The sequence below is a fragment of the Oryx dammah genome, unplaced genomic scaffold, assembly GCF_014754425.2.
Source record: "Oryx dammah isolate SB20612 unplaced genomic scaffold, SCBI_Odam_1.1 HiC_scaffold_8, whole genome shotgun sequence".
In the NCBI taxonomy this organism is placed as follows: Eukaryota; Metazoa; Chordata; class Mammalia; order Artiodactyla; family Bovidae; genus Oryx; species Oryx dammah.
Genome location: NW_024070192.1, coordinates 6,261,084 through 6,285,618, shown reverse-complemented (window position 1 = coordinate 6,285,618; position 24,535 = coordinate 6,261,084). Strand labels below are relative to the sequence as shown.

General features: G+C 52.3%; 1 protein-coding gene across 2 annotated transcripts; it reads right to left on the bottom strand.

Moving 5' to 3' along the window:
* Positions 1 to 830: 830 nt before the first annotated feature.
* On the bottom strand, positions 831 to 21,908 carry CD300A (CD300a molecule). Of its 2 annotated transcripts, none has more exons than XM_040244480.1 (7): positions 21,449 to 21,908; positions 15,721 to 16,050; positions 14,842 to 15,007; positions 11,196 to 11,290; positions 5,981 to 6,018; positions 5,439 to 5,546; positions 831 to 3,423 (listed from the first exon to the last, which is right to left on the bottom strand). In XM_040244480.1, the coding sequence occupies exons 1-7, from the start codon at positions 21,507 to 21,509 to the stop codon at positions 3,304 to 3,306; spliced, it is 918 nt and encodes a 305-aa protein (XP_040100414.1). In that variant the 5' UTR covers positions 21,510 to 21,908; the 3' UTR covers positions 831 to 3,303. The 2 variants fall into 2 exon arrangements, with proteins under 2 accessions (XP_040100414.1, XP_040100415.1); XM_040244481.1 differs by having other exon boundaries at positions 14,842 to 15,001.
* Between the last annotated feature and the right edge of the window lie 2,627 nt (positions 21,909 to 24,535).

The window sequence follows — 24,535 nt, the reverse complement described above, 5'->3', positions numbered from 1 at the left end:
CCTGGGTCGGGAAGATCCCCTTGAGAAGGGAACGGTGACCCCTCCAGTATTCTTGCCTGGAGCATTCCATGGACAGAGGAGCCTGCTGGAGTACAGTCCACGGGGCCGCAGAGAGTCGGGCGTGACTGAGTGACTAACACCTTTTCATAAGGGTTCAGATAACTTTTGTTGAGCCAGTGACTAGGTGGATGTAAAAGGACTTGATCAGAACATACTGGAGGACTTCTAAACCAACATCCCTTCCATCTGGGTGAACGGTGAAGTTTTAGCAAACATCCCTGGCAGGAAATAGGAAAAGATTGTGAGCTAGAGCATTACGTCAGTTTGAAATGTAGCTTCCTGTAAGTAGCAGAAACTCCAACAAACTGTCAGCTAAAGACCTTCAGCTTTGTCTGTCTCATACAACATAAACGTGGGTATGTCGTAACAGCAAGAAGATACAGCAATTATACGTCATTTGGCACCTCGCAACAGACCATCAAAATACACAAAGCAAAAGCACAAGGAATCGAAGGGAGACACACGGTTCTACAATAACAGTTGGAACCTTCAATACCACACTCGCAGAAATGACCAGAGAGAAGATAAGTTAGGAAACAGAGAACTGAACAACGCGGTAAGCTAACTAGATCTCATGGACAGAAACAGAACACTCCAGCCCAACACACACATTCTTCGCAAGTACACATGGGACGTTTTCCAGGATAGACCAAAGATGAGGCCACAAACTAGGTCTTATTAGATTTTAAAAGACAGACATCATCATACAAAGTTTCTTCTTTGACCAGAACAGGTTGACGTTAGAAATAAATAACGAAAGTTAGACCGGATTCTCTTCACTGTTCTTTAATAGCATTTTATTCACATTGAGACGAGGAGAAGCCACGTCTAATGGTTGGTCCAGTTCATACTGTAAAGGCATTACTCAAGGCTTAAAAAGCTTTTTTTCTTACAAGACATTACATGGTATTATAAGATGGAATTTAAAAAACTAATCGACACTGACTATGTAACCAATCAATTTATGTTTATTCATCTTTCAATAAATACTCAAAAGGGGAAAAAATTAAAACTGGAAAATTCACAAACCTGTGGAAATGAAACAGCACACTCATACACAAACAATGGATCAAAGAAGAAATCATAAAGGGAATTAGAAAACACTTAAAGATAAATGGAAGCATAAACACAATCTACAAAACTCATGGAACACAATGAAAGCAGGGCTAAGTGGGTAATTTAAATGCTTACATTAAAAAGAAGGGCAAAGATCTCAAATAAAAAACCCTAACTGTACAACTTTAGGAGAAAAAGAAGGATAAACCCAAAACCAGTCTAAAAAGTTAGCTGCTGCTGCTGCTGCTGCTAAGCCACTTCAGTCGTGTCCGACTCTGTGCGACCCCACAGACGGCAGCCCACCAGGCTCCGCCGTCCCTGGGATTCTCCAGGCAAGAACACTGGAGTCGGGTACCATTTCCTTCTCCAATGCATGAAAGTGAAAAGTGAAAGTGAGTCACTCAGTCATGTGTGACTCTTCGCGACCCCACGGACTGCAGCCTACCAGGCTCTTCCGTCCATGGGATTTTCTGGGCAAGAGTACTGGAGTAGGGGTGCCATTGCCTTCTCCAAAAGCTAGTCAGACCTAAAACTATTAAACTCCTAGAATAAAGCAAAGGACAAAATCTTCAGAATCTCAGATTTGACAATGATTTCCTGAATATGACGTAAACGGCCCAGGCAGCAGAAACAACAAAGTGGACAAATTAAGCTTCATGAAATGCCAACATTTTTGTCCTCAAAAGACACCTCAACAGAGTAAACATTTGGCCCACAAAATGAGAGACAATACTTGCAGATTATATATCTGATAAGACTGAATATCCAGAATACAAAGACAACTCAATAACGACAAAGAAATCGATTTGAAAATGGGCAACAGGACTGAATAGACATGTCTTCAGTGAAGATACACAGGTGGCCAGTAAGCGCATGAACAGTGCTCGACCTCACTAATCACTATTGCTGCTGAGTCGCTTCAGTCATGTCCGACTCTGTGCGACCCCATAGACGGCAGCCCACCAGGCTCCCCGTCCCTGGGATTCTCCAGGCAAGAACACTGGAGTGGGTTGCCATTTCCTTCTCCAATGCATGAAAGTGAAAAGTGAAAGTGAAGTCGCTCAGTCGCGTCTGACTCTTAGTGACCCCATGGACTGCAGCCCACCAGGCTCCTCCATCCGTGGGATTTTCCAGGCAAGAGTGCTGGAGTAGGGTGCCATTGCTTTCTCCGCCCTAATCATTGGGGAAATGCAAATCAAAATTGCAATGAGACACCACCTCACATGCATTAGGTTTGCTACTATTAAAAAAAAAAAAAAGTGCTGGAAAGCATGTGAGGAAGTGGGAGACCCATGGTGGGAACGTAATGTGGTACAGCTCCTGCCGATAAGAGTATCGCAGTTCCTCAAAGATTAAAAATAGGTTATCACATGATTCAGCAATTCCTCTTCTGGGTGTATACCCAAAGGAATTGAAAGCAGAGTCTCCAAGGGACACTTGTACACCAAGCTCATAACTTGGATTTTTCACAAGAACTAAAATATAGAAGCATTCCATTGACAGATGGATAAGGATGATGTGATATATACATCAGTGAAATATTATTCGGCTTCAAAAGAAAGGACTTTTCATACAATATTGCAGAGATACAGCTGCAAAGTTTAAATAATTTTTTTCTGCTCTCTTAAGATACTTTCAATGGTTATTAATATCTCTTGGATTAACAATAATTCTGAGAGTCCAGAGAAGTGTGCCCCTCGTTCTGGAGCTGTGGGCAAACCTCTCCTCTCCCTGGGTCTTGGTCTCCTTGTCCGTAAGAAGAGAGGGACCCAGTCTTCAATGCCTTTGAGTTCTCCTGGCTCCTCACCAGTTCTCCCCACTTCCCAGCAACCCCAGACATTTCCACGGGGCTGTGGTTTACAAAGCCATTCGTAGGTACGATACTACGAGAGTCACACCTTTGCCTGGAGCCACCTGGAGCTGGGATGAAGCAGAGAAGAGAGGAGAGAGACCTCGAGAGCCAGTGGGATGGAAGGTTTCCCATCGGACCATCCAGAACTACATTCCCGGACATCCTCAGTGAAGCCAGCCTGGCTGATGGCACAAGACAGGCAGCCTTGGGGAGCCCAGCTGCCTTGCCAGTCACCACAAGGGGAGTAGGTGGAGGGGGGCTCACGGGTGAAGGCTGAGGCCTGGGCCTCCTGTGACCCACAGAGTCCTCCAGTTGGTAAGGCTGGAAACACGAGCTTATGTCTTCTTAACCACGCTGTACACTGGCGTCTCGGAGGGAATCCTGTCGGCCTTGGAATCCTGGCTCCGGGAGTCAAACACTATCGAGGTGTAGTGAAGATCGTCACTGGGCGGGCCCTGCAGAGACGGAGACCAGACGCTCAGGGAGAGGCTGGGGACGTGGGAATCCCAGGTTAGGGAGGAGACATCAGAGGGGCGCCCTGAGGGAGGTTCCACTGGAGGGGGATGGTGGAGGCTCCACTGGTCCTCACCGTCCTGGCCACTTTCTCTGGCAAAGGCGGGTCTCCAAAATCCCATCCACCCACCTGCTCTGCCCCCACCTGGTCAAGATGAGACACGCCAGACCTGAGACACTTTGCTGCAGGGCTTGCACCTGGACAAACGTCTCCTCGAGCAACAAAATCCAAAGAAACTCTAAGGGGCTAAACATAAGTGCATGTATGCACAGCTGGGGCAAATTCTGGACTAGAGACACAAAAAGACCAGAAAACCCAGCTGCCGCTTTTGAGGAGCCTGGAGCAAAAGCAGGGTACTGCGCATGCCCCCTGCGTAGATCAACCCCCAAGAGGCAGGCAAAACACCTAACCCACCTCTCTAGCCCCACCCCAGACACACCCCTCCCCTCACCCCATATAAGGAACCACCAGCCCCCAAGCAAGGAAGACTGTTGCTTGTTCTTGCTCCCTCCTGCTGCAGCAGGGGCCCCAACAGAGCCTTGCCTGACTTTCTTGTCTGGCCTCTGATCAATTTCTATTGGTTGGGAAAGGCCAGGAGCCCTGATCACTACTGAAGACACAGCACAAAGTCCAAGCATCAGAGCTGGGGGAGCGCCTGCGGTCTGCTTTGGGGTCTGCTTTGGGGTCATTAGTCACCAAGCTAGAAAAGCTAGGATGTTGCTACTCCCGGGCCACGTGTCTGACGCTCAAACCTCCATCTCATCTCCTCTAACAACTAATCCCTCAACCTCTGCCTAAACCCTTTCCACTCAAGGGTGAGTTATGACCCTGCACAGGGTGGGGACGGGAGGCAATCTCTTGCATTATTCCACTTTTCAATGCTGTGTCTACGGCTTGACCCACAGGGGCTCATTGGTAAAAATCTAAAAAGCAGAGTTCATACCAAAGACACGATGGGACCAAAACAGTGAAAAACCACCGGCTTTAACATGGAGTGTATGGTACGTGAGTGTGCATGCCTGCTAAGTCGCTTCAGTCGTGTCCGACTCTATGCGACCCCATGGACTGCAGCCCGCCAGGCTCCTCTGTCCATGGGATTCTCCAGGCAAGAATACTGGAGTGGGTTGCCACGCCCTCCCCCAGGGGATCTTCCCACCCCAGGGATGGAACCCGTGTCTCTCATGTCTACAGCACTGCAGCAGATTCTTTACCACTAGCGCCGCCAGGGAAGCCCGTATAGTACGTAAAAGTGAAGTGAAGTCGCTCAGTCGTGTCCAACTCTTTGCGACCCCATGGACTGTAGCCCACCAGGCTCCTCTGTCCATGGGATTTTCCAGGCAAGAGTACTGGAGTGGATTGCCATTTCCTTCCCCAGGGGATCTTCCCGACCCAGGGATCAAACCAGGGTCTCCTGCATTATAGATAGATTCTTCTACCGTCTGAGCCACGGGGAAGTCCATATGGTACATAGTAGGTGCTTAATAAATGCTGTACTTTATTGACTCTTGATTATCCACTGGCCATTCCAAAAGCCCCTTCATCTCCCCATGCGACCCCTCAGCCACAGAGACATCAAGGTCTGGCAAAATCTACACTTTCTTCATTTTCTTTTCTTTTCTAAGATTTTTTTGATGTGGACCTTTTTTAGTCCTTATTGAATTTATTACAATATTGCTTCTGTTTCACGTTTTGGTTTTCTAGCCAAGAGGCATGTGGGATCTCACCTCCCCAACCAGGGATCAAACCTGCACCCCCTGCATTGGAAGGCCAGGTCTTAGCCACTGGACCGCCAGAGACGTCCCTAACACTTGACTGGTTTTCTGTGTCTCCTCGTCCTTCAGAAGCACAAGGTGACCAGTTGAGCCTCTCTCCCCTCCCTGCCTGCCGGACCCCCCATGGCAATGCCTCTGCCACGACCCGTAGTCCGCAGGACGGGCGCTGGGCCCTCGCACTCACCACTGTGCTGTATTCCACCTCCACCCGCGTGGGTTGAACAGGCTTTCCCGAAAGGGGCCACGTCTGCAGCTCCAGATTCGCATAGCTGGGCTCAGTCTGCTCGGCAACCTGGGGTGGACAGGAGTGCAGGGTTTGGGTGGGTGTCCACAGGCCCCTCTGCAGTCCAGCCTAGACAGGCCCGTGTCCCTGCAAGCATCTGCCCTTCCCCTCTGCGCTCTGGGTGCCCCAGCCTTCCCATCCTGCCTTCCCCTTCCCGGACTCAGGGCCTCTCTGGGGAGTGTTTGAATGGTCAGGTCAACAGCTGGGCTGGAGGGCCTTCCGCCCCTCCCCCTCGCCTGGAAGGGAACAGGCTGGCCAGAGCTCACGGTGACCCAGCCACCAGACCTCCAAGGCGTTGTTCTTCCAGCTCTAAGTGATCACCTCACTCTATCTGTGTGGGACCCACATGGACCTCCACCAGCTAACGGGACAGACTGGGTCCCTAGCATCCCCTGCGTGCCTCCCTGCCACCCTGACACGCCTCCTGCTGGAACCCTCCTTACCTGACTGCAGCTCGGAGGCGGCTCTGGTTTCTCTCCAGCTAAAGAGGCAAGAGAAGAGGAAGGAGACTGAATCCTAGAATGAGGCAGGATGCGGATCCCTGTGGTCCACCTGGAGGAAAGCCTTTCCCTAGAGACTTCAGCCCGGGGGACCTATCGCTTCAGGCCAGCAGCACAGGGAGAACTCAAGGGCTTGTTGAGTGGGTGAATTAGTGAATGAGGAAATGAGTGAATGAAGAAGCAGGAAGGCTCCAGCTGGGGGAGTAGGGATCAAACGAAGGTGGTTCCCAGAACAGCCACTCGTAAAAACGTTGCTTAGGGACTTCCCTGGGGATCCAGTGGTTCAGACTCCACGCTTCCAGGTGAGGGAGATGAGAAAGGAAGGGCACTCATCTAACAGGGAGTGTCTGTATGATGAACAAGATCCAGAGGCTTCTTTTGCAACAATATAAACACCCTTGACACTACCAAACTGTAAACTTAGAAATGGTTAAGATGACAAATTTGATAAGTTTTTTTTTTTTTTTACCAATTAAAAAAATGCAGTTTTGCAGGCCCCACCACAGCCATACTGAATTATCAACATTGGGGATGAAGTCCAGCTGTGTTTTAACAAACCCTAATCAATCACCTCAGATGCGCAGATGATACCACCCTTATGGCAGAAAGTGAAGAGGAACTAAAAAGTCTCTTGATGAAAGTAAAAGAGGAAGTGGAAGAGTTGGCTTAAAGCTCAACATTCAGAAAACGAAGATCGTGGCATCCGATCCCATCACTTCATGGGAAATAGATGGGGAAACAGTGGAAACAGTGTCAGACTTTATTTTGGGGCTCCAAAATCACTGCAGATGGTGACTGCAGCCATGAAATTAAAAGACACTTACTCCTTGGAAAGAAAGTTATGACCAACCTAGATAGCATATTGAAAAGCAGAGACATTACTTTGCAAACAAAGGTCCGTCTAGTCAAGGCTACGGTTTTTCCAGTAGTCATGTATGGATGTGAGAGCTGGACTGTGAAGAAAGCTGAGTGCCGAAGAATTGAGGCTTTTGAACTGTGGTGTTGGAGAAGACTCTTGAGAGTCCCTTGGACTGCAAGGAGATCCAACCAGTCCATCCTAAGGAGATCAGTCCCGGGTATTCATTGGAAAGACTGATGCTAAAGCTGAAAATCCAGTACTTTGGCCACCTCATGCGAAGAGCTGACTCATTGGAAAAGACCCTGATGTTGGGAGGGATTGGGGGCAGGAGAAGAAGGGGACAACAGAGGATGAGATGGCTGGATGGCATCACCGACTCGATGGACATGAGTTTGAGTGAACTCTGGGAGTCGGTGATGGACAGGGAGGCCTGGCGTGCTGTGATTCACGGGGTCACAAGGAGTCGGACATGACTGAGTGACTGCCCTGAACTGAACTGAAATTTTTTTTTAATAAAATAATAAAAAGGAAGTGACCTTGCAGAGACCTAGAGAATCAAACCATACAAAGACTCCAGGTTTATCTGCTCTGATCCCCTGGCCTGGGGGTCAGGCCCTCCCAGACAGGAAGCCCTGTCTGCTCTGAGGGATCCCAGCTCAGGTCACACAGCCTCTTGTTTCTGGCACCTGCAACGTGGTGTCCGGGGTCCTGCCTCTGGGCGCGGCTCTGCGCTTCCCTGGTGCTTTCAACCCGGGGCCCCGGGAGCTGAGGGGGGGCAGGTGATGCCCACGCAGCAGAGCACCCTTGATCTAGGATCTCTGCCAGGCAGCTCCAGAGCCCGCTGGGGGCTGCAGGGAGAGACGCTGTCCAGCCTCAGGGAGGGAGTCCCAAAGTCAGCGGTGAGATTCCCAGAGTCAGGAGACACAAGGTCACGGACGACAGAGGTGTCTGGTGAACCTCACCAGTTGGCTCGATGGGGCATGCATCCAGGGGCTCTGAAGTATGAACACATGCTGTGCGTGCTAAGTCACTTCAGTCCTGTCAGACTCTGTATGACCCTGTGGACTGTAGACAGAGCGTGCAACCCGGGCTCTGAGGTATGAACAAGTGTGTATGTTCCAAGTCACGTCAGTCGTGTCCGACTCTGTGTGACCCTGTAGACTGTATCCTGCCAGGCTCCTCTGTTCATGGGATTTTCCAGGCAAGAATACTGGAGTGGGTAGCCTCTCCCTTCTCCTGGGGATCTTCCCGACCCAGGGATCGAACTCGCGTCTCTTATGTCTCCTGCATTGACAGGTGGATTCTTTACCACTAGCGCCACTTGAGGTATGAACATATTTTGTTTCAGATGCTGTGGGCCGGCTCCCTACCATCCTCTGTATCTTCAACTCAGACGGATTTGATGGGAAGGAGTGAAAAGGCTGGTGAGGAAGAGATGGGAGTCCACCCCTGGGAAGGAAGGTGACATGGAGAGAGTTGGGTGGCAGACAGCTGAACAGGGAGCATGCTGAAGGCGGACCCAGTCTACCCTGGTCACGACAGGGTCCTCAAGAGCCCAGCACAGGGCCTGGCGCACAGCAGGTGCTCAGGACAGCTTTGCTGTGTGATTGAGTGAATGAATAAGTGAATGACAAGAGTGGGCTCAGGGGAGGAACCACGAGTGAGCACAGGGCAGGCGTCAGGCTGGGGCCAGCAGGGCCACCAAGGGTCACTAACCCTAACCTCTCCGAGAGGTAGCTGGGAGACAGGCGCTGAGATGCCAAGCAGGGGAGAGACAGAGGCTACATGAACACAAAGCCTTTCTCCCGTTAAACAAAGAACCCTTGACGAGGTGTGATCCACTCACACGAGTCAACTCTGCACTCAGGGATTTGGAGATTAGCAGCAGGGAAAACCATACAGTATGTTAAGGTTGAAAAGTGGAATTACAGGACTTCCCTGGTGGTCCAGTGGTTAGGAATCCACTTGCCAATGCAGGGGACACAGATGGGTTCGATCCCTGGTCCTGGAAGATCCCACATGTTGCTGGGCAACTGAGCTGACGTGGGACAACTACTGAGCCCGTGTTCTCCAACAAGAGAAACCAGCACAGCGAGAAGCTCATGCACCACCGCTGGAGAAGGCCGCACGCAGCAACGGAGACCCAGCACAACCAAAAACAAGCCAACAACAAAACATAATTTTAATTTAAAAAATGAAAGTGGAATTACATACGGAGCAAACATTTTAAGAAGTCAGATTTGCAAGAGCCCGTAAGGATGTGGCCCAACCGTCTGTGGTTGGTTTTCTCTGGGCGGTGCAAGTTCTTCTTTTTATTTATTAGGGTGAATTTCTTTCCCTCTCTGTGTTTTCCTTCTTTTTCCAATTTTCTACAGCAATCACATACCCCGTTTTTAAAGGGGAGGGATGCTTTTTAGGTGAAAGGGCACCCTGGAGATCACTGGGACCCATAGATCTGAGGCAACCCAGGCTGGGAAAACCCCCATGTGGTAAAGCAGTATGGGCTAAAGTTTCAGGCGATGGTTCCCAGAAGCGATATGGGAAGAGTGGATGGGGAAGAGGAAGTGGTTTTGTTTCCATCCATCAAGCATATGTATGTTGAGGCTGATTTCACTGCTAAAGGCCTGAGATGTGCTGGAGGGAGGGGCTGGACCCCACGGGGATGCTGGAGGTGAGAGAGTAAGGCGGGGTCTCCCCTTTTGCTCCCAGTAAGAACCAACTCCCAGTTTAGCACTGCAGGTGTAGGGCAGAGCCACCAGAGTTTCCCTGCAGCCCTGAAAGGCTCAGCATCGGTCACTCTGAACAAACATCCCCTCTGCCCAGGTACTCTGTGCACATGGAATTAAGAACTCTTAGTCTAGGAAGGAACCTTAAGGCTCACACCCATCTCAGGCAGAAAGCTGCTCTCCTACAGGAGTCAAGTACAAACGGCACTTGCCCTGGGCGCCTGCCATCTGCCTCTGCAAAGATCAAATCAGGTGCTGATGCAGCTGCTTCAACACCCCCTAAAAGGAGTCCAGGGTGGAGGGCAGGAGTGAGGCATCTGAGCGCGGTCTTCAGATAGTCAGATATTCTCAGGGGCTGGTTTTTTATGAGCCCAATCCTTACATCTCCCCAGATCTAGAAAAGCACGAGCATCCTTCATGGTGACGACTGTTCCCTGTGACTAGCAGAAGATTCTCGAGACCAATAGAAACCTCCTGGAAAAATGTGTACTTGATGGCCTGTGTTCCTCCCCCTTCACCAAAATCACAGATACGCTGACCTTTCCCCGCCCTCTGAATCTTTGGAGCAGTTTCTCAGAGCTAGCTAAGGTGCTGTCTCCCAGGCTACAGTCCTCATTTTGCCCCAGATAAAACCTAGCTGATAACTCTCACGCTGTGGATTTTTTTTAAGTTGACACAGATAAAACTTGGGCCACCCACCAGCAAGAAGGTCACAGCGTCACCGGTTCCTCTGTTCTTCTATGTATTTAATTTGCTCAAGTGTTTACTGAGCCCCTCCTTACTGAGCACCAGACAGGATGCTGGGGGCATCTTATTTTCTCTTTTAATCTGAGCTCAGAGGGGAGTGGCTGGACCACAGGCTCCCTGGGTGCCACTGTGATAATATTAAATAATATTAAATAATACTTTCGCTCAACACATACTGCTCCTGTACCTTCTTGGGTAAGGGTCTCTGATCTTAAGGAGCTGCATGCGTTGGTGGGGAGGCAGCCTAGGAAGCAGGTGTGACAAATTGGTGGGACAGGGGCTTTGATGGCGGAAGAACAGAGGCTCACCCTGAAGGGGCCCCTGACCTGCCCTCTGGGGGCCAGGAAGAGGGCCTAGAGGAAAGAAAGCGGAGAACAGCACTCAGGGCATAAGGAGTGAGCCGGTGGGGAACAGGGCAGGCCCCCCCAGGTGCCCAGAGCAAACACGGAGGAAGTTGAGAAACCACTGCCTTCCAGAGTGTGAGGACGGGCAGATTGCCAAGGGCCTTGACCATGCTGGGCAGGCCTGGACTTTGGAGGCTGTAGGAGGTCACGGAAGGGTTTAGACGGAAGAGGGACGTTGCTTCACGAGCGCCTACCCCGGCCCTGCCGTGGGAAAGGCCTCTTGCCTTAAAGTCACCTCCTCTCAGCCACACACTTCCTTCCGGGCCTGCCCTCTAGGGTCACCCGGGCCATGAGGTCCCAGGGGAGATACAGCTGATGACCCTTCTGGAAACCCAGACGCATTTCCTCTAAGACCAGAAGGTGTGGGCGGGGCTGGCCCTCCCTGGGGGTGGGGTGCGGGCTGGTGTGGGGAGCTCACTCACCTTTGACCCGTCTCTGAACCATCCTCCAGGCGAGCAGCGAGATGCCCCCCAACAGGAGCAGCAGCACAGCCAACGAGATCAGCAGCATGTGGAGCCTGAGAGGAGACAGGGTGGGCTGGGTGGGGCAGGGGGTCCCGCCTTCCCTCGCTTGTTCAGTAGATAAGCGCCCACTGAAAAAAAGGCAGACAGCGTAAAGCCTCCTTTTCAACCCCCGTCTACCTAAATCCCCCCAACAGACTCACATGGTACACCTAAGAGCCTTCCAGAGCCTCTTTATTCAATGCAAGAAAATACGAATATACATTATTTTTGTATACGTCCTTTTTTCACATAAAAGAGGCATAGTATAGACCATGGGTCCCCAACCCCTGGGCATGGACCAGTACCCACCAGAAGACTGTTAGGAACCTGGCCACACAGCAGGAGGTGAGCACCTCCCCTTTCACCCCCCACCCCCCAAATCTCTATTACTGCCTGAACCATCCACTCCCACCCCCGTCTGTGGAAAGGCTGTCTTCCACAAAACTGGTCCCTGGTGCCAAAAAGGTTGGGGACTGCTGGTATAAACACTGTTGTTCAGCTGCTCAGCCGTGTCCGACTCTGTGACCCCATGGACTGCAGCATGCCAGGCTTCCCTGTCTTTCACCATCTCCTGGAGCTTGCTCAAACTCACGTCCATTGAGTCAGTGAAAAACACTAGTTTTTTACTTCACAATGCATCTTGAAGATCTTTCCATGTCACTACTTACAGAAGTTCCCTGCGGGGGTTTTTTTAACAGCTACATAGTATTCCATTGCGTGGACAGACCCTAAATTGTTTAACCCTTCCCTCTCCATTGGCATTTCTTTTGCCCAGTCTTTTGCAATTACAAACCTGACTGCAAAAACATCACCTTGGAACTCTACTGCTTCACACTTGGACAGCAGCAGCTGCTTTCCTGGAAAACTGTCACAGCTTGGGCTCTGCCCCTCCCTTGCTTGGGCCCCTTCTTTTATGCCTAACTGGCATCCATGATGTTCTAGTCTTTTTTTCTTAAAGATGCACCCCCCTCCCCTGAGAACTGTACAAGCTTCAGCTATACAAAACCCAACTCTGGGGCTTCCCTAGCAGCTCAGTGGTGAAGAATCCACCTGCCAATGCAGAGGAGACAAACAGGTTTGGTCCCTGGTCCAGGAAGATCCCACAAGCTGCGGAGGGAGGAAGCCCAGGCTCCACAGCTACCGAGCCTGTGCTCCATGACTCGAGAAGCCACTGCAGTGAGAAGGCCGAGCAGAGAAACTGGAGGGTAAGTGCCACTCTCTGCAGCTAGAGAAAGCCTGTGCAGCCACACAGACCCAGCACAGGAAAAAATAAATAAAGAGGCAAATAGACAAATGAACAGATAAAATTATTGTTTAAAAAACCCGCTCCCTTCCCCAGGCGTGCATCTGCAGGTCATTTCTGAAGGTGGCATGTTTGGGGCCTGAATCCCACCTTACCTGACATAAAGCTTGTCACCTGGATTGTCAGGAAGCCAGTGGAGGGGTCTTGGGGTGTCATATAGTAAAGAATCTGACTGGTCTTTGCCTCTGGCTCATGGAAGGGAGGCTCTAAATCCTTGAGGTTTTCCTAGTAATAGGAGCACCTTTGTGATTCACAAGCCCCTTGGATCTCCCTGGCATTTTGCCTGACTCAGGCTGGGAGCTGGTCACCAGAAGGGCCAGCCATGTGATGAGAGATTTGGGACTCTGAGCCAGCCTGACCTTCAGGGAAGTGGAAAGGGGTGTTGGGAGTTGAGGTCAGTCATGTGGGCAATGATTCAATTAGTCATATCTGTGCAATGAAACCCAAGTAAAAACTATGGCACCACGACTTGAAAGAACTTCCTGGTTGGTAAAGACATCAAAGTCCTGGGAGGGTGACGCTCCCCAACTCCACTGGGAAAGGGCACAGAAATTTTGCAGTCAGGACCCTCCCAGACCTTGCCCTACATGTCTCTTCATTGACTGGTCCTGACCTTTATGCGTGTGTGCTGGGTCATCTCAGTCGTGTCTGACTCTGCAACCCCACGGACTGTAGCCTGCAGCCATAGGCTGGGCCCCATGGACTGTAGCCTTCATGGTTAGGCTCATCTGCCCATGGGGATTCTCCAGGCAAGAATACCAGAGTGGGTTGCCATGCCCTCCTCCAGGGGATCTTCCCAACCCAGGGATTGAACCCAGGTCTCTTGTGTCTCCTGCATTGGCAGGTGGGTTCTTTACCACCAGCGCCTCCTGGGAAGCGCCCTGCCCTTTATACTTTATAATAAAACTATATGCATAACACTTCTCTACATTCTGTGAATTACCTAAGCAATTACCAAACCCAAGGGGGTCATGTGTCCAACTGATCAGAAATGTGATGATCTGAACATCCCCAAAGAGCTCTGGCATCTGAAGTCAGGCCGTCTTACAAGACTGAGCCTCACAAGCCTCACAGGATGCTGGAGTCTGTGCTGACTCCCAGGTGGCCAGTTCTGGAATCGACTTGCAGAGCTCCAGGTAGTGTCAGAATAGGGAGTCTCGGGCTTCCCTGGTGGTCCAGTGGTTAAGAATCTGCCTGACAATGCAGGGGACACAGGTTCAATCCCTGGTCCAGGAAGATCCCACATGCCACGGGGCAACTAAGCCCGTGCACCGCAACTCAGGTGGCGCTAGTGGCAAAGAACCTGCCGGCCAACCCAGAAGACACGGGAGACGCAGGTTCAATCCCTGGGTAGGGAACATCCCTGGAGAAGGGCATGGCAACCCAATCCAGTGTTCTTGCCTAGAGAATCCCATGGACAGAGGAGCCTGGCGGGCCAGAGTCCATGGGATCGAAAAGAGTTGGACATGACTGAGCAACTAACACATACCGCAGCTACTGAGCTCATGCTCCAGGGCCCATGCTCTGCAACAAGAGAAGCCACCTCAATGAGAAGCCCTCGCGCCGGAACTAGAGAGTAGCCTCCATTACTGCAACTAGAGAAAGCCCCAGTGCAGCCATGAAGACCCCACACAGCCAAAACTGAAAATTAATTGATTACTTTTTTAAAAAGGGAGTCTGTGAATCCCAGAAATGATTTCAGACAGTATGCATATTTCCAGGGAGAGAAACTATAAATGTTGTCAGATTCTCCAGGGATTTTTTTTTTACCTCCCCCTGCCAGAAAAAGGTCGAGAATCACAAATTTGGAAGAAGGAACCTAAAACTTCGGAATCATATAAACTTGGCCTGGGAGGCAGCCTGCCTCCGTGACTGTATTACCCACTCAGTCACTTAACCTCTCAGAGCCTGTTTACTCATCCATAAACTGAGGGTGATGGTGGTGACGGATTGTAAGGAGCAGATGATGACACCCAGGTGGGGCACTGAGTGTGCGTCTGGCAGGATATCGTCACACCAGCTCTCATTAAATGTCACTTTCCCTCCCTCTACCCCCAGCTTCTGCCCAGCCTGAGCCCTCTCTCAGAGCCAGGGGCAGGTCAAGTGTGGCCCCTACAGCCCAAGCTAAGAGACGCAGACCGGCTTCCAGCCTGGGTGCAAAGTGAGCCAGAGGCCCCCCATCAATGGGGACAGGGCTCCTGACCAAATAGACCCCAAGGCAGAGGAGGCCTGCTTCCAGGACACGGGCCTAGGGCATCTTACCTCCAGTTCTGCGTGGAATCGTATTCCTCCTGGCTGCTGGCGCTGTGGGTGGCCCCCTCTGTGGTCAGGGCGGTGAACGACACAGTTGAAACTTTGGCTGTGATTGTCGAGGTCTTGGCTGTAACAGTCGGTTGGGTTGGCCTTGGTGTTGGTGATGCCGCTGGTGCTGAAATACAAATCAGACTCAGGGAGCCCCGCTGACTCTCCCACCACCCCCCGATACCTTTCTCGGTTGATTTCACACAAAATAATCACTCAGGAAGAGGGTAGGATGGAGGACCCCGCGGCCAGGACCCTCCCGGGGCCAAGTGACTGTTTCCGAACAGGACATGGGTACCATCCCCAACAGCCCTGATTCCATCCCCATGATGAGGTCAGGGTCCTCCGGAGGCCCCAGAGTCACTCCCACCCCGAGTCTTGCTCCCCGCCCCCGACCAAGTCACAGCCACCTGAGCCTGCCAGAGACTGCCTGCAGATCTTGTCAGCGCTCCCACTGTGTTCAGCATCTTTACCCTGCCTGCCACCTCTCCACTCATCTCCCCACCTTCCCCCACACAGCTTCCCGGGTTTCTGAGGGGAGGCCCACGGCACCTTCCTCTCTCAGCTGCATACCCACCTCTCTGCTGCCCCTTCCCCGACAAGCACCTCATCACTCAAGACCAAGGAGATGTGCCAACGTCCTGACTGTCTCTCTGTCTCACACACACATGCACACGTGTGCACACACACACATACACACAATATACACACATACACCTACACACACACACACACAGAGTTTGCTCTCTGATGTGATTTCTGCCTTGGCTATTCCAACCTGAGACTTTTCAGATGACCCTGTTGCTGCTACAGAGGGAGGTAGGGGTGTGCATGGCTCACCTGGGATCACAGACACCTCCACCTCGAAGGTGGGGTCAATTGAAAGTGGCACATTGATCCCACACTTGTACCTTCCTGCATCCTCCTCTCTGAGGCTCTTCAAGGTCAGTGTGAAGGTGAGGTTTGCAGGATGGTCTCTGATGGACACGCGGCCCCTCGTCACTTCTCTCTCTGACTCTGTGGTCTCCACAATCTTCAGTGGTAACAAACAGAAGGGTTTGCACCAGTATTTGTTATTGCTTATGAATTTCTTCTGGTACCGACACTCCATGCTCAGGGATCTCCCCACGATGCCTGTCACTCTGCTGGGGCCGCTCAGGGATAAACAGCCTGGAAGACACAACCAAGTCCAACTCCATCAGGTGGGCCTGAGTCAGGACACCCTGGGGGTCACCCCAAAAAGTTCCCCCATCTCTTGCTAGCTGCCCCGCATCAGCCAGAATATACCTTGAGAGTCTGCCCCTTCTACTCTGTCAGCCCTAAGACCACAGCTGCCCTTTCCTCCCGACCCCAACTTTCTTTCCTCTGCCCTTCCCACCTCTCACCCACCAGGGACCTCCCACCTCCCAGCTTGTCAGGATGCCCCCAGCCCAGAGCAGCTCAGTCACCTGAAGACCCGCTCGCAGCCAACGTGTTCCCACCAAGGGGCTGTGCCCCGAGGCAGAGGGAGGGCTGCCAGATGGTTCACAGAAGCACCGGACACAGCTGGCAAATTTCATGCATGAAAAATCACCCCCACACACAGTTTACTGACAGCCTTCATCTCACCCTGGGTCTTACTTCAGTTTGCCCAGCTCCTGTTGACTTAATTTTCAAGGAAGCTCATGTTTTATTTCTGAGATTGGCGTCTGCCATTGTCCCAGACAGTCCTCTGCTACAGAGCTGGGGGACTAAGGTGATGTGTGTGACATTAATGCTGGCCACCAAGCTGAGGACATGTCCCCCCCGCCCTGGCCCCTGTGGATACGGCTCCTCACCAGCCCTGTAATTCTGTGACGGGGCCCCCCCGCAGTGGTAGGGGGTGTGGCTTGCTGTCTTTTGCTAGAGTTAGACGTCTTTAATTTGACTTGGCTTTTCAGGCTCTTAAATCACTTGAAGACACTTGAATGTAAGCCCCTGGGGCCTTCTTCTTATATCTTAAAGGTCTACACATGTCTAGCACATAGTAGGCCCTCAGCAAACACTTGGGTGTGAGCACCTCCTCCAGACCACACAGTTCTCTGTTCAAAGCTGCCCAAAGCTGACCACAAGCTCCCACCCTCCCACTCCTGGGAGCCCGTCAGGGGTCCTATTCTGGCCTGGGTGGCAGACGCCCCGCAGAGATGCCTTCTCCAGCCCCATTGCAGGTGTGATGTGTCCTGAGATGCTCGGTAGCCAGTGCCACGGTGGCGTGGAAAGGGCATCAGAAGAATCTGAGTTTTAGTCTCAGTTCTATGACGAGTCTGCTGTGTGTTCTGGGACAAGTTACTTAACCTCTCTGAGCTTCAGAGGCCTCACTGGTAACATGGTGATGACTGGTAAGCCTCGCAGGACATTTGGGAGTATTGGATGAGATAATGGGCACCAAATGCCTGGAGAATAACATCAAGTTGAACCACACAAAGCTGCCGGCATCCCTCTGTGTCTGGCCAAGAAAGCCGACATTTCAGAAAATTCAGTCTAATGAGCATGGATAACGCTCTGAGAACCAAGACCTCACAAGCCGCGCAGTACAGCCAAAACAAGAAAAAAAGGCTTCTCTCCAGGCGAGCGTGTGAATCTGGATGAGCGTGTGATTTTCTAGAAAACAACAGATCAGTAAGATAGACACACACTGAGTGCTTAACAGATAAATGTTTCAGCCCTTCCTTGGTTTAAGACGTTGCTTCTGCGCCCCACATCCAGACTCCACGCCCTGTGTCCCCTCGACTGTGAATTGTCATCTTTCCTGGCCTGGCTCCCGGCTCCCCTGCCTGGTCTGGGCCCCCCTTTATCACCACTCACGGGACCCAGCCCTCTGTGTCTGGGGCCTGCCTTCCCCTTGCACCGTCTGTCTCCCTCTGTCTCTCTCTGTGTGTCTCTGTCTCTCTGTGTCTTTGTCTGTCTCTCCTTCTCTCTCTCTCTCTGTCCTTCTCACTTTCCTTCTGTCTCTCATCTTCCGTCTCTCTGTCTCTCTGGGTCTCATCGTCTCTCTCTGTCCCTCTCTCTGCGTGGCTATCTCTGTCTGTCTGTCCCTCTGTCTGCATGCCTATCTCTGTCTGTCCCTTTGTCTGCGTGCCTGTCTCTGTCTGTCTGCCTCTTCTAACAGGGTGTCCCTCTGTTTTCCTAATGTTTTACTTCAGAATCACAAAATCTCATCCCACTAAATCCCGATAAACATGTGAGCCATCCAGCACAAGAAGTGGAGAAGAACCGGCGTGTTCACACCCCACCCAGGAGAGAGAGTAGAGCCAGAGCGGAAGTTAGTGAATCAGGAAACAAAGAACACTGCGACTAGTGTACACGCAGAAGAGCTGACTTTCAACTGGGAGAAACAGTCAACAAAATAGACGTTCTTGTGTGTAACCAGATCCAGAAAAAATAAAAAGAGGACACACGTAAACCATTAAAAAGAAAAATAGGGTAAACCACAAGCCTCTACAAAAATGTCTGCACACTTGGACAAAACTGGTGATTTTCTCTTCATTTTGTAAAAACATGTATTTATTTGTTTAGTTGAGCTGGGTCTTAGTTGCCACACTTGGGATCTTTAGCTGTCGCATGTGGGATCTAGTTCCCTGACCAGGAATAGAACCTGGGCCTCTGGCGTTGGGAGCACAGAGTCTTAGCCACCGGACTACCAAGGAAGTCTCCTAAACTGGTGATTTTCTAGGAAAGTATACATTACCGATATTAATCCAGAACAGATTTTTTTTTTTTAATGTAGACCAGTAACTATAAGTGTTAGCAAGGAGTCCTTTCCCAAAGATAACTATGTGAAGTGATAGATAATTATTTCATGGTGTATACATGTATCAAAACATCACTGTAATTGTACACCATATATACACACAGTTTTTACTTGTTAATTATGCCTCAGTAAAACTGGAGAGAAAAGAGAAGAAAGAAGTTCTTTTTTCTTTCCGTTCCAAAAATTGACGAGTAAAACTCAGTTTCAAAGTTAATTCTCTCAAAACTTTCAAAGACCAGACAATCCCAATTTTATTTAAACATCTACAGAGAATAAGAAAACAAGAAAAACTTCCTAATTCTTATCATACGTGCTTAGTCACTCAGCTGTATCCGACTCTTTGTGACCCTATGGACTATAGCCTGCCGGGTTCCTCTGTCAATGCGATTTTCCAGGCAGGAATACTGCAGGGGGTAGCCATTCCCTTCTCTCAGGGATCAAACCCCGGTCTCCTGCATTGCAGACAAATTCTTCACCCTTTGAGTCTTCAGGGAAGCCCAATTCTTATCATGAAGTCAGTATAACATATATCAGCTCACACCCAAGGGTTTGCTGAGGGCCTACAATGTGCCAGACATGTGTAGACCTTTAAGATATAAGAAGAAGGCCCCAGGTGCTGACATTCTCTTCAAGGGATTTAAGAGCCTGACAAGCCAAGTCAAACTAAAATCCGGCCAAATATCTTAATATAATCACCACTTGAATAGTTCAAAGGAAAGAAACTATAGGCGTGCTGTGGCAGTACTGGGGATTTGGTTCCAGACAACTGTGCGCGCTCAGTCACTTCAGTTGTGCCTGACTCTGCGACCCCCCGGACTGGAGCCCACCAGGCTCCTCTGTCCGTGGGATTCTCCGGGCAAGAATACTGGAGCGGGTTGCCATTTCCTCCTCCATCCAGACCACCATAGTGAAGCAAATATTGCAATAAAGAAAGTCACAAGAAGCTTTTAGCTCCCAGCACATATAAAAGCTATGTTTGGGAGTCCCCTGGTGGTTAACGGGGAAGACTCCATGCTTTAATGCGTGGGGTGTGGGTTTGACCCGTGGTTGGGGAACTGAGATCCCACGTGCTGCACAGCCGAAAGAAAAAAGCGATGCTTACGTTATACTCCGGCCTATGAAGTGTGCAACAAATAGCATTACGTCTTACAGACAATTTACATACCTTAATTTAAAAATACTATACTCTATCGCTAAAAAATGCTATGCATCATCTGAGCCTTCAGTGAGTCGTAATCTTTTTCTGGTGGAGAGTCTGAAATTTTGCAGGAATTACCAAAAAGTGACAGAGACACGAGAGGAGGAAATGCTGTTGGAAAAATGGAGCCAAGAGACTTGCTCACAGTAGGGTTACCACAGATGTTCAACTGGAAAAAGGCAATGTCTGTGAAACCCCACAAAGCAAAGCGCAAGACGAGGTGTGACCGTCTCGGTGCCGCGCTGTGTGTGCTCAGCCGCTCGGTCATGTCCGCCTCTCTACGACCCCGTGGACTGTAGGACCCCAGGCTCCTCTGTCTGTGGGATTCTTCAGGCAAGAATACTGGAGTGGGTTGCCATGCCCTCCTCCAGCGGATCTTCCCAACCTAGGGCTCGAACCCAGGTCTCCCACATTGCAGGCGGATTCTTTCCCTGGAGGCTCAGACAGTAAAGAATCATCTCAATAGATCATGAAAAAGCACCTGACTCCTGACGCTGCTGTTTTTAAAAACACCGGCAGTGCCCCCTTTACACTAAATGGAAACACGGCTCACCTGCCCAGTCAGGGGCCAGGCAGGCACGACCACTGCCACCTCGGCCCTGGGCATCGTGGGACGAGCCCGTGACCAGTGAGAGAGGAAACCAGAGAAACAGCGAAACCTCCACCCAGGCAGATCCTGCGAACACACAAGAACCCCCTAGAGGGACAGTGGAAAAATGAGTCATGAGCAGGTGGCCAGTTTCTCAGTGGTAATGAATCTGCCTGCAAAGCAGGAGACGCAGCGGACAGGGGTTCAGTCCCTGGGTCGGGAAGATCCCCTGGAGGAGGAAATGGCAACGACCAGCTCCAGTATTCTTGTCTGGAGGATCCCCATGGACAGAGGAGCCTGGCGGGCTACAGTCCTCGGGATCCAAAGGGTCAGGCACGACTGAGTGACTGAACACACAAGGATGAAACTAGCGAGAGCGCAGGAGCTGTCTGAGAGCCGTGAACACCCCTGGAGGCCCAGGAGAGAAATCACACAAGGAAGCCCTCTCCTCCAGGGAGCAAGCCTCCTCCTCCCTTCCCTGAAGCTGCTCTGCCCTCCCCCTTCCCTGCCCCCTCCCTCTCGCCTTCCCCAATGGGATGGGAATCTCCATCTCCCTTCCTTGGAGACCACCAGTCCCCTGAGGTCCCGGCCCCTCGAGCCACCCTGGCTGCTCATTCACCTCTGTGACCCTGAGACCAGGGCTGGCCCCAGCCTGGTCCCCACGCTTCCTCCACCCCCTGGACCCGTGACCCAGAGGGCACCTCCTGTCAACGAGCACGTCCTGGGTGTGCCCGGCGGTCACCCTGCCACCCACTCTGGTACGCCCTGCCTTTTGCCCTCCTTCCTCTAGTAATTCATCCCCAGACCTTTGGCAAAGCCCCTCCTCTGTGTCCCTCTGTGGCCCCTGCAAGGCCAGACAGATGCAGAAGGGGAGATGGACCCTCACCCCGCCCTCCGAGGATGGGGTCCATCTTAAGCAGTGCGCAGACCATGCCCCAGTCTGAGTCACCCTCCCCCATTCCATCCCCACCCTCCACCCTTCCCCTCACCCCCCTCCCCTGGCAGCCCCCACCTGGGACCCAGAGAAGCAGCAGAGCCGGGGGCAGCCACGTAGCTCGGTGCGGCTGGGCCATCGCTCCAGCACAGACGTCGCCTGCAACAGCGCCAGGCCAGCCGGTCCTGAGGTCTCAGGCCCCTTCCAGGAGGAGTCAGTCCTGCAGGCTCCCACTTCTGCTTTTCTTCAAGCCTTGCTGCTTCCTTGTTTGGCTTCTTTTCAGTTTTGTTCCTGGAGCTGGTGAGAAGATCGCCGAGGAGCAAGCCTACCGGTGGTTCCCGAGACCCCCTGGCCACGTTCTGTAGGTACTTCCGGTGAGGAGCTCTCCCAAGCCCCCAGCTTACCTCCCCTTTCCTCCCACCCCCAAACCACAGGCTGACGTTCCCGTCTAGCCCAGCCAGTAGCTCCTTGGTTTCCCTGTGGTCGGGGTGAGAGCCCCGGGGAGGAGCAAGGGCCCTGGGTGTGTCCTACAGTGTGATCACCCCGGGGAGCAGCCCTTCCACGAGCCCCCCCGGCTCAAGGTCTGCACCCCCAAGGTGGCACCATGACCCCAGAATCCCTGAGTGATTTCTCATCTTGGAAACCTGTCTTCCACTTGGCCTGAAGCTCCTCGGCAGTGACCTTCTTTCCCAGGCAGCCCCCACCGGACCCAGCTCAGGGCCGAGCACAGAGCGGGACTCAGCAAGCCTGTGTGGACCGCTCCTTCCCCAATCCACACGGAGCTCAGGCTCCAAATATACACACACATGAGCCTTGTGACACGTGCCCCTAGGTTGCACAGAACAGCCTCACGAGCATCGGAAACCAGTCCTAACGTGCCACCTGAGAGCCTACAAAGAGTTAACTCTAAATGCCCCCATCCGGAGTCCCCTGAATGCCCTTCCCTTCCTGCTCTGCCTATAACATTTCCAGAAACGTATATTTTTCAACCACCAAAAGTCAAGGTCTTGAATGTCAAGGTCAAGAGCGGGGAGGCACCAGCTGGAGAAGAAGCAGGAGGCTGGGTTGTGGCTCATACACAACCACCCTTTGGGCCACTGGTGTGACCTTGACCCAAACCCGAAGCTCCATAAAATGTCAGTAACAACAGCTAATCGGAGGCGATAGAATAGTATCATAATTACACAAACACTTGAAGATGAGATAATAGTGTCCTCAAGTCAGTCTTTTCCCCAAGGAAATATATCTTTCCTCTAATGAAAGGCAATAGGAAAATAGGATTTTTAAAAATTTATTTTGGCCCCTGCCATGCACATGTGGGATCTTTGTTCCCTGACTAAGGATCAAACCCAAGTCCCCTGCCGTGGAAGCATGGCATCTTCACCACTGGAGAATCAGGGGTGTCCCAGAAAATAGGGTTTGATAGGAAGACATATGCTTTACAAATAGTCTGCCAGACGCACCTGTCCTTAGAAACCTAAACACTTAAACTATAGCAAAGAGGAAGTTCAGTCCAGTTGCTCAGTCACGTCCGACTCTTTGCGACCCCATGGACTGCAGCACGCCAGGCTTCTCTGCATCACCAACTCCCGGAGCTTGCCCAAACTCATGTCCACTGAGTCAGCAATGCCGTCCAGCCATCTCATCCTCTGTCGTCCCCTCCTCCTCCTGCCAGCAAAGAGGAAAGGCCAGGGCAATTGATCCCCGACACCCGCATCCTGTTCACCCTAACCTGCCCACAAACCCTAAGAAAGAAACAGGTTGATGCAAAATTACCCCATGATGTCAGAAAATTAAGAAAGAGGTACTTTCCCCACTGGCCTTCATAGACTATCAGTGCATGAGATGTAGAGGAAAATGAAACCTGCCAGCTGCTGGCCTGAACACCCTCCTTGGAGCAGGGGGTCCTGCAACCACAGAGCCCCTCATCGTAGGCTCTGGTGGTCTCTTCCCAGGCTCTTGGATCTTCTTCCCAGTGTGGACGCCAGGGCTCAGAGGCCAGTGGGCAGGGATGACGTGGTGGTGATGGGTAGGGGGTTCATGGGCAGACCCGCAGCCGCCCGTTGAGCTCTGAGAACCCAGATTTGGGGGTGGGGCCCTGCCGAACTTCCCTCCCTGGGGCATCACAACCTTAGAGCCACCACCCTCGCCCCAGGGAGGTGAGGCTCCCTCAGCCCAGCTTCTTCCTCCTCCTGCCAGGAAGGAAAGCCAAGTGGGCCTCAGAGAGGGTGTGTCTCACCCACAGTGGGTCAGGTGTGTCTGAGAGGCTGAACTGAGAAGCAGGAAGCAGCTGGTGTCTGTGGCGGGAGATGAGGAGAGCTGGACATCTCAGCGAGCTGGTAGTGGGGCACGGGGCTGGGGGCAATGCCTCTGACGGCCACTGAACACCTACTCTGCTCAGGAGGTGTGTGTGGTGGTGGGATGCACCACCCGGGGGGTTCATCACCACAGGATCCACAGGGCAAGGGGAGGGACTCCGAATGAGGAACAGCCAGGAGAGGGGCGGCAGGGAGGGACAGACGGCGGGCTGGGAGCATCTGGTTTCCCTTTGGCCAGAGCCTGGGTGAGACCAGCGTCTGCTGACTCCACAGCTTCCTTCTGGAGGACCGGGAGGACAGACAGAAGACAGGGAGGACAGACGGAGGACTGGGAGGATGGACGGGGGCCGAAAGGACGGACGGGGGCCTGGGGGGACAGACAGAGGGCCAGGAGGACGGACGGGCAGGGGCTGGGAGGACGGACAGGGGCGAGGACGGACGGGGGGGCCGGGGGGACGGACAGAGGGCCGGGAGGATGGATGGGCGGGGGCGGGAGGGACAGACAGGGGGCCAGGAAGGATGGATGGATGGGGGCTGGGAGGACTGATCGGGGGGAGGATGGATGCGGGGCCGGGGCGAAGGATGGATGGCTGGGCGGCCGGGAGGCACAGACGGAAGGCCAGGAAGATGAACGGACGGGGGCCCGGGAGGGACGGACGGGGACTGGAGGACGGACAGGGGGGAGGAGCGACCGGGGGCGGGGGGGACGGACAGTTGGAGGGCTGGGAGGGACAGATGGAGGGCCGGGAGGACTGACAGACAAGGGGCCGGGAGGACGGAGGGGGGACCGGAAGCATCTGGTTTCCCCTCGGCCAGAGCCTGGGTGAGACCAGCGTCTGCTGACTCC

What these genes read in the sequence shown, in the direction of transcription:
- CD300A (XM_040244480.1), bottom strand. Translation starts at nt 21,509, where the DNA reads ATGGCCCAGCCGCACCGAGCTACGTGGCTGCCCCCGGCTCTGCTGCTT. An exon ending in GATTCCACGCAGAACTGGAG is followed by an intron (nt 11,291 to 14,841) that starts GTAAGATGCCCT and finishes GTCTCCTCTCAG; the next exon opens with GCTCCACATGCTGCTGATCT. An exon ending in AGGTGGAATACAGCACAGTG is followed by an intron (nt 3,424 to 5,438) that starts GTGAGTGCGAGG and finishes CCGTCTCTGCAG; the next exon opens with GGCCCGCCCAGTGACGATCT.